Genomic DNA, 16,453 nt, shown 5'->3' with positions numbered 1-16,453 from the left:
CTGCAGTATTGCTAATGCCGATTCCAGTGTCGGGAAATGAGACGAGAATTAGCGTTATGGAAGATGAGTCTATGAGAAACGTATTCAGCTGCCGACTCCGAGGGAGAAACTGCTTGTTGTCTGTGGCCTAAATATATAGGTTTTATTAGTAGATGTAAAGAAGGAAACTAAATACTGTAAAATAATAAACCTCCTCATATGTTTCCCTTATTATCTCCAGTAATTGTATTATTACACAGGATTTTTATGATGTTACATCGGCTCATCTTCTCATTCAGGTCTCTACAATATCGGATCCTCTCAGTGAAGATCTTCTATAGAAGAGAATTTCCCTGATTTTCCCATTAAGGATGGATATGGACGGAGACAAAATGGCGGCGAGGATATTACACCTGACCCTAGAGATCCTCTTCCGGCTTACTGGAGAGGTGAGAGATTCTGATGACGTCACATTACATCATTCTTATCTATGGAAATAACAGATGGACAGAACTGGAGAGGTGAGGACTCTGGCAATGTCTGTAGTGAGATTTATTAATGTGTCTCTCCATAACCAGGATTACACAGTAGTGAAGAAGACCTCTAGTGAGCGCTGTCAGGACCCTGTGTCTGAGGGAGGGGGAAGACCCCTGAGCCCAATCACAGTGCCTCTACCTCACCGCCTGATACATGAGGACATCAATGACCAGAAGATCCTAGAACTCACCTACAAGATGATTGAGCTGCTGACTGGAGAGGTGACAGTGCTGGGAATGCAGGGACGTTATAAAGTAACGCTATAAAGGGATACGGGGATGATGGTATCATTGTATGTGTCAGGTTCCTATAAGGTGTCAGGATGTCACCGTCTATTTTTCCATGGAGGAGTGGGAGTATTTAGAAGGACACAAAGATGTGTACAAGGATGTCATGATAGAGGTTCCCCAGCCCCTCACATCACCAGGTAATAGACAGGACTAAATACACACGGCCTATAATTATCTGTATGTAAAGAATGAATTCAGTCCCTGTTTGTGTTTCCTCCAGTTCTATCCAGTAAGAGGACAATACCAGAGAGATGTCCCCGTCCTCTTCTTCCACAGAACTATAAACAAGAAGATCCCAGTGTTCCTCAGGATCATCAGGTAGATGGAGAGAAGGTGTCATGAGATCTCCCCTGTGATATGTAGATGGCTGTGAAGGTCTTGTGCTCAGTCTTGTTTTATCCATCAGTATTTTATGTTTTATACTTGTGTAATGAGAATGGATCGCCCTCACCTAGGGCCGTGGGGTACTCGTTACCGGGCCCGTTGATTTCAATGGGAGTTGTCACGGTAGCTGTGACCCGGTCTGTGGCCCTGGACGTCCATTGTAAAAGGGGAAATGTTGAGTGATGGAATAAAGTTTATTAATGAATGTTGAGTGACGCCACCTGTGGTATTCGGCAATGAAGATGTTAAGCCGACGCTGCAGACAGATCCTCTGGGACAGATGGTGTGGTGTAGCCCTCCACAGGCAGAGCTGTAGTCCCAGGGCAGTGTAGATGAAGAGATAGGGGAGAGACGTGGATGGTGCAGGACTAGGCACAAGGATGTAGTAGTGCTGGGTGTGTTGACGCAGGAATAAGTGGAGGACACCAGAGCATGTAGTTCCAAAGCTTTACTCACAGTCTGTTGCAGGTACAGGTGCCCGCCTCTGTGCCGTGTCCTCCGGGTCAGGAGCTCAGCCAACTTCCAGGCAAGATGAAGTACTCCTTTCCAACACTTCGCCAACATATGTGCCTTTTCTGAACGTCTCCCTCTTAGTGCCTATAGTGAAGTACTCACAGTACTGATTTACACTGGAGTTCCTCCTGTCAGATGTTCCTATGAACTCTACTTGTACGGCAGACAGCTGTAGCCTGCTTCGGGGACTCCTTGTTACTAAGTCCCGGCTCACTCACGTTGCTGTTGTGCCCCCAAGTCTTGTGTGGGAATAAAGTGGTGACAACTTCTATTCCTCCGGTGTCTGCTGCAGGACCATTAGTATCCATAAAACCTCGGGGACCGGACCCCGGCCTTGCACTGTGAACTTGGGAAGGGTTCTGCTCTAACCCTAATCCTTAGTCCTCCTCTCCTCACGTTCCTTACTAATCCTTCTTTCTTATGGCGAGAGTCAGGCTTTCTATCAATGTTCCTTTCCTGTGCCAGTGGACCCAGGTCACTGAGGTCGGCTGCAGCACTTCTTTCATCCATCCCACTCAGGGGATCTACACTCCTCCTCTGACTCTGTCAGACTGACTAAATTCCTAAACTCTTCCCGCTCTTTTAATGCCAACTAAACTCCACCCGCCTCCCAGCACGCTTCGTGTTCCAAGCAGGGAGCCACCAAAGGGTGCTTTGCTACACTACTGTGTTGTGTGGGATGCAGGTGTTGGAGTGTGGTCAGGTGTCTCCACCTTACATGAATGGTGGAGCACCACACCTCAGGAGGAGGTGCAGTACCTCTGTGGCGACTGAACCCTCCGGGGTGCCACAAGAACAGTGGAAATGGCAGGATTAGAGCTGATCATAGATGTGACTTCTCCACATGTCTGTGACTTTTACAATATTTGTTTCAGGGTGAAGATCTGACCCATATTAATACTACAGAGACATATGTGAAGGGTGATGAGTGGTGTAAAGAGGAGATTCCTACATATGAGTACCCAGGTGAGTAATAACCACTAAAGGCAGAGAAGTCACAGATTTTTCTGAGTCATCAATTGTGTCTGCTTTATCGGTGGTGTAGTTCGGCCGTATCACAGTCGTGTGATCACCATTCTGCCTCTAGACCACAACATTCTCCTCTACTGAAAATTGTTCAAATTTCTTTGTGAAAGCCCTTTTCTATAGAATTTACAACCTGGAGGATCCACCTATCTTCTGGGATTAGGAGACGCTGACCCTTACATGCCCAGGTCTGTAAACTAGAAAGCCAAATGACAGCGTACGTAGAATGTGCTGACAAGTTAGAAAATCACTTGAAGAAAAATATTATGATGGGCCTGTAAGAGAAAGCGGAGGGTAATGATGCTGTTGGCTTCCTAGATCCCTGATATCTTATTGGATGAATCAACCTTCTCTCCCTTCTGTGCTGCTGAATGTGCTCATATGGTCCCTACAAGACCAGGTCCTGTCTTTTTAGCCAAACTTCACTTTTATGATCGACAACATTAAATGTGTAGTGAGGCCAAGTGTGAATTTCTGTACAAAAACAACAGAGTTTCCCTTTTAACCTGACTTTTCAGTTTCTTCTAAAACTGACTAACTTCAAAGAAAATCATGATGAACTACATAAAAACATTACACTTGTGCCATGATATATCTCTAAGCTGTGCGTGGCTGATGGCTGTAATATACATGTATTCATGCCTGCAGGAGATGTGTTGGCATGGCTCGAGCACTGGTTTCATGATTTCAGTTCACATCATAAATTACACTATGTTTTCAATCCTAAGGGCTCATACTCACTTGCGCGAAACTCGCACGATTCTCTTGCGTGTCTCTCGCATGAAAACCTGGCACTGCCCCTGGCACTCGGACCGGAGCGTCTGGCTGCATAGAAATACATGTAGCCACACGCTCCAGTCCGAATGCCGGCGGCAGAGCCAGATTTTCATGCGAGAGACTCGCACGAGAATCGTGCGAGTCTCTCACAAGTGAATGTGAGCCCTAAAGGATTTGGATTACTGCACAATCTCTCCTGAAATGAGGAGCACTAATACTTTCTCTTCTCTTCTGGCCAGAACTCATAGTAGCTCCAATGGTCCACCATAAATGAGTGTAACTCCAGTTTAGTGTTGGAGCTATCCCCGCAAACATATGTTGTTGTTGAAGGTGGAACATGTTTTTTTTTATTTTTTTATGTATTTTTTACAGGTTTATTCTGTATGATAGTTTGATTGTGATGGGATTGTCCTGCCTCACTTCTGTGAGCAGGGCTGCCACTAGGAATTTCGGGGCCCCATACTGGCAAAATTTTGGGGGCGCCCTTGAAACTCTGCCAAGGCTCCACCATAGCCCCGCCTCCACGTCTCGAACTTTCCACAGTCCCACCACCCTCTCTTGTAAAAACTCCACTTCACCATGTCGTCCCCATCACACACTAACAGTTCCCATCACCAAATCCCACATATAGCTATCAGCTTTTGTTTTGGCCAAAAGATTTTTAAATCCGCCACAACGACAAGGAGACTCTTCTGGTCGGGCTCTACTCTACTGTAACTTATTAAACATTTGTTAAAATATCCAATACAATTTTAGGTATATTTTTATTTTTTTTTCAATTTTTAAAATAACCAATAATATCACATACAAGGGACAAATACCACCACACCATGACCAGATCACATATTACCACCAATTAGTGACCTATAATACCACATACAAGGAACAAATGCTGCCACACCATGATCGGACCACATATTACCACCATATAGTAACCAAATACTACACTGCGTGCAGAATTATTAGGCAAGTTGTATTTGAGAGGATTCTTTTTATTATTGAACAACAACTATGTTCTCAATCAACCCAAAAGACTCATAAATATCAAAGCTTAATATTTTTGGAAGTTGGAGTGGTTTTTTTTTTAGATTTGGCTATCTTAGGAGGATATCTGGTTTTTCAGGTAGCTATTACTGTGCAGAATTATTAGGCAACTTAATAAAAACCAAATATATACCCATCTCACTTGTTTATTTTTACCAGGTAAACCAATATAATAACACAAAATGTAGAAATAAACATTTCTGACATTCAAAAAAAAAAAATCAGTGACCAATATAGCCACCTTTCTTTATGATGGCACTCAAAAGCCTTCCATCCATAGATTCTATCAGTTGCTTGATCTGTTTACGATCATCATTGCGTGCAGCAGCCACCACAGCCTCCCAGACACTGTTCGGAGATGTGTACTGTTTTCACTCCTTGTAGAACTCACATTTTATGAAGGACCACAGGTTCTCTATGGGGTTCAGATCAGGTGAACAAGGGGGCCATGTCATTATTTTTTCTTCTTTTAGACCTTTACTGGCCAGCCACGCTGTGGAGTATTTGGATGCATGTGATGGAGCATTGTCCTGCATGACAATCATGTTTTTCTTGAACGATACCAACTTTTTCCTGTACCACTGCTTGAAGAAAGTGTCTTCCAGAAACTGCCAGTAGGTCTGGGAGTTGAGCTTCACTCCATCCTCAACCCGAAAAGGTCCCACAAGTTCATCTTTGATGATACCAGCCCATACCAGTACCCCACCTCCATCTTGCTGGCGTCTGAGTCGGAGTGGAGCTCTCTGCCCTTTACTGATCCAGCCTCGGGCCCATCCATCTGGCACATCAAGAGTCACTCTCATTTCATCAGTCCATAAAACCTTAGAAAAATCAGTCTTACGATATTTCTTGGCCCAGTCTTGACGTTTTATCTTGTGTTTCTTGTTCAAAGGTGGTCGTTTTTCAGCCTTCCTTACCTTGGCCATGTCCCTGAGTATGGCACACCTTGTGCTTTTTGATACTCCAGTAACGTTGCAGCTCTGAAATATGGCAAAACTGGTGACAAATGGCATCTTGGCAGCTTCATGCTTGATTTTCCTCAATTCATGGGCAGTTATTTTGCGCTTTTCTTTATCAACACGCTTCTTGCGACCCTGTTGGCTATTTGCCATGAAATGCTTGATTGTTCGGTGATCACGCTTCAAAAGTTTGGCAATTTCAAGACTGCTGCATCCCTCTGCAAGACATCTCACAATTTTTTACTTTTCAGAGTCCGTCAAATCTTTCTTCTGACCCATTTTGCCAAAGGAAAGGAAGTTGCCTAATAATTAAGCACACCTTATTTAGGGTGTTGATGTCATTAGACCACACCCCTCCTCATTACAGAGATGCAAATCACCTGATTTACATAATTGGCAGTTGGCTTTCAAGTCTATACAGCTTGCAGTAGGACAACATGTATAAAAAGGATAATGTGAGCAAAATACTCATTTGCCTAATAATTCTGCACCCAGTGTAAAATGCTGATCATCAATTAAAAAAACCTCAATACTAATGCTATTATACACAGGAGCTCTGTACTTTGTATACAGTGTCCATGTACAGGTAATACAGTGATCACCGGTGACATTATACACGGGAGCTCTGTATGTAGTGCAGTATACAGTTAATACCATGATCACTAGTGACATTATACACAGGAGCTCTGTATATAGTGTCAGCGTACAAGTAATACAGGGATCTCCAGTGATATTATACACAGGAGATCTGTATATAGTGTCAGTGTATAGATAATACAGTGATCACTAGTGACATTATACACAGGAGCTCTGTATATAGTACAGTGTACAGTTAATACCATGATCACTAGTGACATTATACACAGGAGCTCTGTATATAGTGTCAGCGTACAAGTAATACAGGGATCTCCAGTGACATTATACACAGGAGATCTGTATATAGTGTCAGTGTACAGGTAATGCCGTGATCACTAGTGAGATTAGCCACAGGAGCTCTGTATATAGTGTAAATGTACAGGTAACTCACTGACTCACCGGTGACATCTCTAGTTGAAGTCCTTTATCTTCGCTTTTCTTCTTCATCCAGTTCAGACTGCCATCACTTCTTCCAGCCAGGACTTGTCTCTACAGAAGATAACGGTTATTTAGAGCACATTCCCCAACCTCTATACTACGCCAGATGAAAAAAAAAGCAACCGTGTCGCCCTGCACAGTAACAGGACCTCACCTCCCCCACTCTGAAAACAGTATCTTCAAAAATAATATTCTTTAATTAGCCCTTACAGTAATAATATCCCACATGCTGGACCCCACGTGTCCTCCCATTCTGCCTCATGTCTGTCCATAATATCCTCATAGTCATCCATAATAGTATAATGCATCCCATGTCATCTATAGTAGTATAATGCATCCCATGGTCATATATAGCAGTATAATGCAGTCCCTTAGCAGTACAATGCAGCCCCAAAGTCATATATAGCAGTATAAGGGTATAATGCTCCCCCATAATATAATGCGCCCCCATAAGGGAATAATGCACCCCCATAATATAATGCTCCACCATATGGGAATAATGCACCCCCATAATATAATGCTCCCCCATATGGTGGTATAATGCAACCCCATAGGGGAATAATGCAGCCCCGTAGAGGTATAATGCACCTCATAATATAATGCTGCCCCATAGGTGTGTAATGAACCCCCATAGGGGTACAATGCTCCTCCATAGTATAATGCTCCTCCATAGGGGTATAATGCACCCCCATAATATAATGCTCCTGCATTATAGGGGTATAATACAACTCCACAGGGGTATAATGCACCCTAATATATAATGCGGCCCCATAGGGGTAAAATGCACCCTTATAATAAAATGCTCCCACATAGGGGTATAATGCTCCCCCATAGTATAATGAACCCCATAGGGGTATAAAGCTCCCCATAGTATAAAGTACCCCAATAGGGGTATACTGCTGCCCCATAGGGGTATAATGCCATAGTATAATGAACCCCCATAGGGGTATAATGCTCCCCTATAATATAATGCTCCCCCATAGGGGTATAATGCAGCTCCATAGAGGTATAATGCACCCCCATAATATAATGCTTCCCCATAGGGGTATAATTATCCTCCATAGTATAATGAATCCCCATAGGGGTACAATGCTCCCCCATAGAGGTATAATGCTCCCCAATAGTATAATGCTCCCTCATAGGGGTATAATGCAACTTCATAGGGGTATAATGCACCCCTATAATTAATGCAGCCCCATAGGGGTGTAATGCACCCCTATAATAAAATGCTCCCCCAAAGGGGTATAATGCAGCCCCATAGGAGTATACTGCTCCCCCATAGGAGTATAATGCTCCCCATAGTATATTGAACCTCAATAGGGGTATAATGCTCCCCCATAGTATAATGAACCCCCATAGGGGTATAATGCTCCCCGTAGTATAATGAACCCCATAGGGGTATAATGCACCCCCATAATAGATTGCTCTCCCATAGGGGTATAATGCTCCCCCATCGTATAATGAAACCCCATAATATATTGCTACCTCCAATAGGGATTTCCAATAAAATAATAAAAGGTTCTCCTTACATGGCCGAGATCCAGTGATGTCCACGGCTAGATACATCTGAGGCATGCAAAGTCATTCCAGCATATGACAGTGACATCATACGCCAGCGAAATGCCCGCTGACGTCAGCTGCTGGCCTGTGATTGGCCGGCGGCTGTTAACTGTTGCCGCACGACATCAAATATTAATTGCTCATGCGTCCGAGGACGCACGTTCAGTTACTGAGCTGGCAGAAGCCTACCGCTTGGGCCCGCTGAGCGGAGGAGTAGTGCCCTGATGGCAGCCCTGTCTGTGAGTCTATAACTCCCTGGTAGCCTTTAAAAAAAGGTCTACATTGCCTCTTCCAAATGTCCAAGATCTAAATTTAAGACATCTCAGTTCTGCAATATTATAAAAAATTTTCTTTATATTATCATTATAGTGACATTTATTCCATGGCGCTTTACATGTGAAAAGGGATATCTATATATATATATATTTATATATATATATATATATATATATATATATATATACGCCTTATCATGTCTGTCTGTAACCGAAATCGCGGGTCGGCCGCGACCAATCAGCGACAGGCGCAGCTGTTTGTAACGGTAAGCTGCGCATGCTGCTGATTGGTCGCGGCTGCCAGTCGGGCACAGCGCTCAATGGGGCGGCAGGCCTTGATCTGTAAAAAAGAGAATTAAAATAAAAAAAAATGTATTCTCACCTTCCGACGGCCTCTGATCTTCTTTCCACGCCCCCGGCCTCGCGGTCCCAGTAATGCCTTGCGCCTTAGACCAGAGATGACATCACTCTCGTGAGAGTGCGACGTCATCAGCGGTGTTTCGCGCAATGCATTACTGGGATCGCGAGGCTGGGCTCGTGAAAAGAAGATCGGAGGCTGTCGGAAGGTGAGTACATAACTATTTTTTTTTTTTTTAACAGAGACCACACATACCAGGAAAGGGGGGTGAGGGGGACTATGCATACCAGCAAAGGGGGGTGAGGGGGACCATGCATACCAGCAATGGGGGGGAGGGAGGGGGACCATGCATACCAGGAAAGGGGGTTGAGGGTGACCATACATACCAGCAAAGGGGGGTGAGGGGGACCATGCATACCAGCAATGGGGTGGTGAGGGGGAATGGGGGGGAGGGGGACCATGCAGACCAGCAATGGGGTGGTGAGGGGGAATGGGGGGGAGGGGGACCATGCATACCAGCAATGGGGGGGAGGGGGACCATGCATACCAGGAAAGGGGGGTGAGGGGGACCATGCATACTAGGAAAGGGTGGTGAGGGGGACCATACATACCAGCAAAGGGGGTGAGGGGGACCATGCATACCAGCAATGGGGGGTAAGGGGACCATGCATACCAGCAATGGGGGGAGGGAGGGGGACCATGCATACAAGGAAAGGGGGGTGAGGGGGACCATACATAGCAGTAAAGGGGGGTGAGGGGGACCATGCATACCACCAATGGGGGGTAAGGGGGACCATGCATACCAGGAAAGGGGGGTGAGGGTGACCATGTATACCAGGAAAGGGGGGGTGAGGGTGACCATGCATACCAGGATAAGGGGGTGAGGGTGACCATGCTTACCAGGAAAGGGAGGTGAGGGGACCATGCATACCAGGAAAGGGAGGGTGACAGGACCATGCATACCAGGAAAGGGAGGTGAGGGGGCCATGCATACCAGGAAAGAGGGGTGACGGGACCATGCATACCAGGAAAGGGGGGGGTGAGGGGACCATGCATACCAGGAAAGTGGGGTGACGGGACCATGCATACCAGGAAAGGGGGGTGAGGGGGACCATGCATACCAGGATTGGGGGGTGAGAGGACCATGCATTCCAGGATTGGAGGGTGAGGGGACCATGCTTACCAGGATTGGGGGGTGAGGGGTACCATGCATATCAGGATTGGGGGGTGAGAGGACCATGCATATCAGGATTGGGGGTGAGGGGACCATGCATATCAGGATTGGGGCATGAGGGGACCATGCATACCACGAAAGGGGGGTGACGGGACCATGCATACCAGGAAAGGGGGGTGAGGGGACCATGCTTACCAGGAAAGAGGGGTGAGAGGACCATGCATACAAGGACTGGTGGGTCAGAGGACCATGCATTCCATGATTGGTGGGTGAGGGGACCATGCATATCAGGATTGGGGGGTGAGGGATCCATGCATACCAGGATAGGGGGGAGGGGTATCATGCACATCAGGATTGGGGGGTGAGAGGACCATGCATACCAGGATTGGGGGGTGAGAGGATCATGCATATCAGGATTGGGGGGTGAGAGGACCATGCTTATCAGGATTGGGGGGTGCATTATTGCATTATTATTAAAACTTTATAAATAAACTACATACATATTCTATAATACCCGATGCATTAGAATCGGGCCACCATCTAGTACTTAAAAAAACGAGTACAGTAATCTTAACCTATAGAAGCCACTGACTGGTACAGGAGGAGAGGGCTCCCTGCCCTCGAGGGCTCATAATCTACAAATTTATATGTCCAATATTTCTTCTTGAAACTTATCTGACAGAAAATATTGGCCCTTACCCTAGTTGAGATTATCAAGAGCCACTGAGCCACAAACTCTAATTACCCCAGATAATAGGAAACAGATGAACCTGTCTGGGCACATGATAGGGTTAAGAAAGGAAGGAGCGCCATTTACCTATTTGAATGCAGATCTTGCTGGAATAGTTTGCAGACACAATGTAACGGGGGCAGTTTTCGTTTTGGCCTTCTTTTGAGCTGCCAGGTGACCACAAACAGGCTTGGCGCTATCTACTCCATTTTCCAGATCCCAGGGATTGTCTTGCTTATCATCCTTTAACCCCTCTACATGGATCTGGACTTACACAGAGACCTCTAGGCTTGGGCTGCCACGGTGTTACTTGCTGTTCTGTAGTGTGAGATGGGAAGAAGAACTGTTAGGTAGCCGGGTCAGGACCACGAGAGCAGAGAAAATACAACATCAGAAGAAGCACGAGTAGTCATTAAACGGGGCGAGATCATAACAGGAAACAAATACACAGGTCGAGAACTGAGCACAGAGGACTGAACCAGAGGAGAACAACATTGTATCTGGCATCTTCCGGCAATATGCTTCAAGCTTTAGTAGCGTGTGGTGCTTTCGTATGGGCCGAAGCAAAGAGCAGATTACTTATGGACAGCAAACACACCCATACTGCCAGACTGGATGGTACTACTAGTCTCAGGCACCCTAATCTTAGTGGCTGGACAGAGCCTATGTCGCCCAGAGCTTTTGGTTCTGACGTCTCCTCCATTACCAGTGCCGCCTGCAGAATGAATAAGGCGTCTCCTAGTGACAGAAGCAGACATCACAGGGGCAGATCCCAGAGAAGATGGAACATATCATTTGCAGAAGCCCTAATGTAACAAAATGGCAGAATACCAGAGCAGTAGAAATCCCCATAAAGTGACTCCATTTTGGAAATTATATCCCTCAGTGAATTAATTTTTAGAAGTAATGACTATTTTGATTCCACAGGCACTTTCCGGAAATTAGCATGCAATGGATATTGGAGAGTGAAAGTTGCAAATACCATTTTATTGCCCCACACATAATGCCCAGATTGTGCTCCAGGAGACACACACTGTAAATTAAGTGAATTATTCTCACTATAGTAATGTCAAATACATGGATGCTAAGTGTGGTTTGGGCACAAACAAGACTCAGAAGGGATTGAGGGATTTGACTTTGGGAGAGCGGATATTGCTGGATTGGTTTATGGAAGCCATGTTGCTTTTCAATACTCTTTGAGAAACTGATAATGTGGAAACCTCTGCTTTTCCATTGACAGATGATGGACCTGAGTGGGGACTTGTTTTTTGTGATATGAGTAAAAGCTTTTATTGGTATCATTTTTGTTTACATAACATTGTTTGGTGGCTTTTTATTCCGTATTTGGGAGGCAGAATGATGACTAAACAGTTGAACACCAGGCTCTACTGGTTCATACTACGAGGTTTTCTATTAGACTGTGAGCTTAACTTGCCATTTTTACAGACTGGTTAAGTAGAAATGATCAAACATATAAAATTCAAGAATATTTTATTCAAAAATAATAATTGGTTTTATTCTTAGCAGATGACTGTACCAGGAGATCAGAGGAACAGCTGACATCTTCAATTTTTAAATCGGATGATCTTGAGATCCTACAGGATACAATTGAAGTGAATGACATTACTCCAGATATACCATCATCCCTTCACAGCAAAGATCTGTCATCTGATCCTATGAGACAGGTCTCATCTTCTGATTCATTACCGACTACTAAGGATAATCACAGTCACAAAATCAGCGTTAAAAAACAAAATGCTCCTAAAGCAAAGAAGCCATTTTCATGTTCAGAATATGGAAGTAGTTTGCCCCTCAAAAAGTCTTTTCTTAAACATCAAAAAATTCACACAGAACAGAATAGATTTTCTTGTTCCAAGTGTGGGAAATGTTTTAATCTGAAATCAAATCTTGTTAGGCACCAGATAACTCACACAGGGGAAAAGCCATTTTCCTGTTCCGAATGTGGGAAATATTTTACACAGAAATATAATTTTATTCAACACCAGAGAACTCACACAGGGGAAAAGCCATTTTCATGTTCAGAATGTGGGAAAAGTTTTAACCAGAAAGTGAATCTTCATAGCCACCAGAGAACCCACACAGGGGAGAAGCTTTTTTCCTGTTCAGAATGTGGGAAATATTTTACACAGAAATCAAATTTTGTTAAGCACCAGAGAATTCACACAGGGGAGAAGCCATTTTCATGTTCAGAATGTGGAAAACGTTTTAACCAAAAATCAGACGTTGTTATACACCAAAAAACCCACACAGGGGAGAAGTCTTTTGCATGTTCAGAATGTGAGAAATGTTTTAACTGGAAATCACTTCTTGATAGCCACCAGAGAACTCACACAGGGGAGAAGCCTTTTTCCTGTTCAGAATGTGGGAAATGTTTTACAGTGAAATCAAGTTTTATCAGACATCAGATAATTCACACAGGGGAGAAGCCTTTTTCATGTTCAGAATGTGGGAAAGGTTTTCGCGATAAATCAACTCTATTTAGACATCAAAGAACTCACACAGGGGAGAAGCTTTTTTCATGTTCAGAATGTGAAAAATATTTTGTGAAGAAATCATCTCTTCTTAGTCATCAAAGAATTCACACAGGGGAGAAGCCTTTTTCATGTTCTTAATGTGGGAAATGTTTTCCATGAAAAGAAACTCTTAGGCTATGTGCACACGTTGCAGATTCCAGTTCGGATTTTTCCGCGCGGATTTTGCTAAATACGCATGTAAAATTTCCTGCGTTTTACCTGCGGATTTAGTGCAGATTTCCTGTGGATTTTCTGCAGATTTTCTGCAGATTTCACCTGCGTTTTTACACCTGCGGATTTCTATAATGGAGCATGTAAAAACGCTGCGGATTCCACTCAAAGAATTGACATGCTGCGGAAAATAAACCGCAGCAAATCTGCACGGAATTTTCTGCAGCATGTGCACAGCGGATTTGGTTTTCCATAGGGTTACATGGTACTGTACATAGCATGGAAAACAGGGCCAAATCCGCTGTGGATTCGCAGCCAAATTCGCAATGTGTGCACATACCCTTAACAAGCATCAGAGATGTCACACGGGGAGAAGCCTTTTTCATGTTCAGAATGTTGGAAATGTTTTATCTGAAAATTGTATTTTAATTAAGCAGTTGTTCTTTATTAGGGAAAGCCCTTTTCTCATTCCTGATGTTTAACCTCCTTAAAATAAAATCATTCACACTCACCATCCGTGCTGGCACCGTTCCAGCAGTGTCGGAACCCGTGTTCCCTGTGCTCATGAGAGGTTGTTACATCACACGAGCCCTGTGCCCCATCAGACCCGGCTTTAATGTCCTCACCTTCGGACGTATTGAACATCAACAGGAAGCCACGGCTGCGGCTTCTCTCTGAATTCCTCTTATTGTTCGATTTGCTGCTTCTAAAGCAAAGAAGCCAATATCACTTTCAGAATGTGGAAACAGTTTTCCCCTCAAAAAGTCTTTGCTTAAACATCAAAAAGTTCACACAGCAGAGATTAGATTTTATTGTTCCAAGTGTGGGAAGTGTTTTACCCAGAAATCAGCTCTTGTTAGACACCAGAGAACCCACACAGGGGAGAAGCCTTTTTCCCTTTCGAGAATGTGGGAAATTCTTTAATCAGAGATCATATTTGGTTAAGCACCAAAGAACTCACACATTGGAGAAGCCTTTTTCATGTTTTTAATGGTGGAAATGTTTAACATGGAAACCAACTCTTTTTTTCTCTGTTTATTACATGCATAGTAGTACATACAGGCAATGATATCCAACAAATACCATGAATTTAACACTTAACCAAACAAAGAAAACACCCCTCCATCCCCACCGTGTGCGAACTGAACTCTCACATAACGTCATTGACTATGGTATTGGAACCCGATTATGAAGTGTCTCAAGTTAGTACCATGAGGTGTGTTCGAATGGTTTCCTCAGTCTATCTTTAGTGTTGTCTGGTAATGTGGAAGTGAACGACGCCCATCTTTCAAAGAATTTCCCGGTCAGTTTTTCTTTGTCAGTGTGTCTAGCCAATCCATTTTAAACAAAAACATAATTTTGGATTGAATAAGTGTTAGTGGTGATGGCACTGGGTTTAACCAGTGATGGAGAATACTCTTCCTCGTAGCCGAGGCCCAAATAATTAGTGATGATCTAATCTGTCTCGATATGTGTTGTTGACTATCTTCCAGAATGTTGAAAACCACACACTGTGGTGTTAATGGAAAAGTAATGCAATACTTATTTTGGATATATGAATCAATGCTTTTCCATAATTTCTGGATATGTATGTACCCCCACAAGTGATGAAGTACAGGGTGGGCCATTTATATGGATACACCTAAATATAATGGGAAGGGTTGGTGACCCAGATCGGCGCGCTGAATTTGCAGAATGGGCAAAACAAAAATTGGAACAGGACCCTCAGTTTACACAGAACGTTATGTTCAGTGATGATGAAAACTTTTTTGGGTTGGCCATTTATATGGATACACCTAAATAAAATGGGAATGGTGACAGTTTTCTTGCATAGGGTGTCTTGCAGTGAAATCTGCTGCAATGGCCCAGGTACTGCGTTCACCAGACATAAACTCAATTTCTATCCACTCCTCACGTAAACCTCTGCAACATGTCAATGGCTGTAAACAAAGAGAAACTTGTAAATAACTCATGAAAGAATAAAGTTACATTAAAACCAAGCACACCATTGTTTTTCTTGTGAAATTCTCAATGAGTTGGATGTGTCACATGACACTCTTCCCATTGAAAAAAATAAAGTTGGATCCAAAATGGCCGACTTCAAAATGGCCACCATGGTCACCACTCATCTTGAAAAGTTTTCCCCCTCCCATATACTAATGTGCCACAAACAGGAAGTTGATATCACCAACCATTTCCCATTTTATTTAGGTGTATCCATATAAATGGCCTACCCTGTATATCTGTATTAGCTGAACCACATTTGGAGCATGAATAGGTAGTCCCAGGAGACATATTTGATTGTATGTAAGGGGATATATATGCACTGTACAATATCAGCAAAACCATGTCAGTGTAGCGATTATAAGTAAGGATGAGCGAGCATACTCGTTAGGATTCGGTACTCGGCAAGTAATGTGGTACTCGCGGTACTCGAATCCTCGCGAGTATTTCACTACTCACCTCGCAATATTCGGCACAGCCCAGCACAGTCCCGCACAGCCCAGCATAGTCCCCGCACAGTACCTGCAAAGCCCTGCACAGTCCCGCACAGCACGGCAGTCTTCGCACAGGCCAGCACAGTCCCGCACAGCCCGGCACAGTCTTCACACAGGCCAGCACAGTCCCACACAGGCCAGTACAGTCCGCACAGCCTGGCACAGTCCCTGCACAGGCCAGAACAGCCCAGCACAGTCCCACATAGCCTGGCACAGTCTTCGCACAGTCCCAGCCCAGCACCTTCCCCGCCCATTAATCGCATTTCCCATAGACTTACATTGGACTCGTTACGAGTACTCGAGTTTTAGGAGGTACTCGTAACGAGTACAGCGAGTCCGAATACTACACTACTCGCTCATCCCTAATTATAAGGGATCGTTTTCTTTGGATCAGTATGGCTTTTAGAAAGTCTTCCGTTTCAAACCCTGATATATCCTCTCACCATTTGCTTGGACCCTTCATTCTATTTCCCTTCCCAAGACCCTCACATTTTTATTATGGAGTAGATTTTGTTTGTGGATGAAATTTTAGATAACTTTCCTTTAATAAAGGTGTCTAGATGCCTACCT

At 44.2% G+C, this 16,453-nt stretch overlaps 1 protein-coding gene across 2 annotated transcripts; it reads left to right on the top strand.

The window, feature by feature from the left end:
* The first annotated feature begins 282 nt into the window (after nt 1-282).
* On the top strand, nt 283-15,126 carry LOC141055851 (uncharacterized). 2 transcript variants are annotated; one of them, XM_073552572.1, is made up of 6 exons: nt 283-428; nt 558-737; nt 820-943; nt 1,027-1,124; nt 2,579-2,669; nt 12,208-15,126. In XM_073552572.1, exons 1-6 carry the CDS (start codon nt 351-353, stop codon nt 13,311-13,313), a joined length of 1,677 nt encoding a protein of 558 aa, XP_073408673.1. In that variant the 5' UTR covers nt 283-350; the 3' UTR covers nt 13,314-15,126. The 2 variants fall into 2 exon arrangements, with proteins under 2 accessions (XP_073408673.1, XP_073408672.1); XM_073552571.1 differs by having other exon boundaries at nt 12,205-15,126.
* Nucleotides 15,127-16,453: the final 1,327 nt, after the last annotated feature.

Source organism: Dendrobates tinctorius, unplaced genomic scaffold (genome assembly GCF_039654945.1).
Source record: "Dendrobates tinctorius isolate UK_male_01 unplaced genomic scaffold, ASM3965494v1 ptg000192l, whole genome shotgun sequence".
NCBI lineage: Eukaryota > Metazoa > Chordata > Amphibia > Anura > Dendrobatidae > Dendrobates > Dendrobates tinctorius.
Note: the sequence above shows the minus strand (reverse complement) of the source record. Positions and strands in the feature narration are given on the sequence as shown.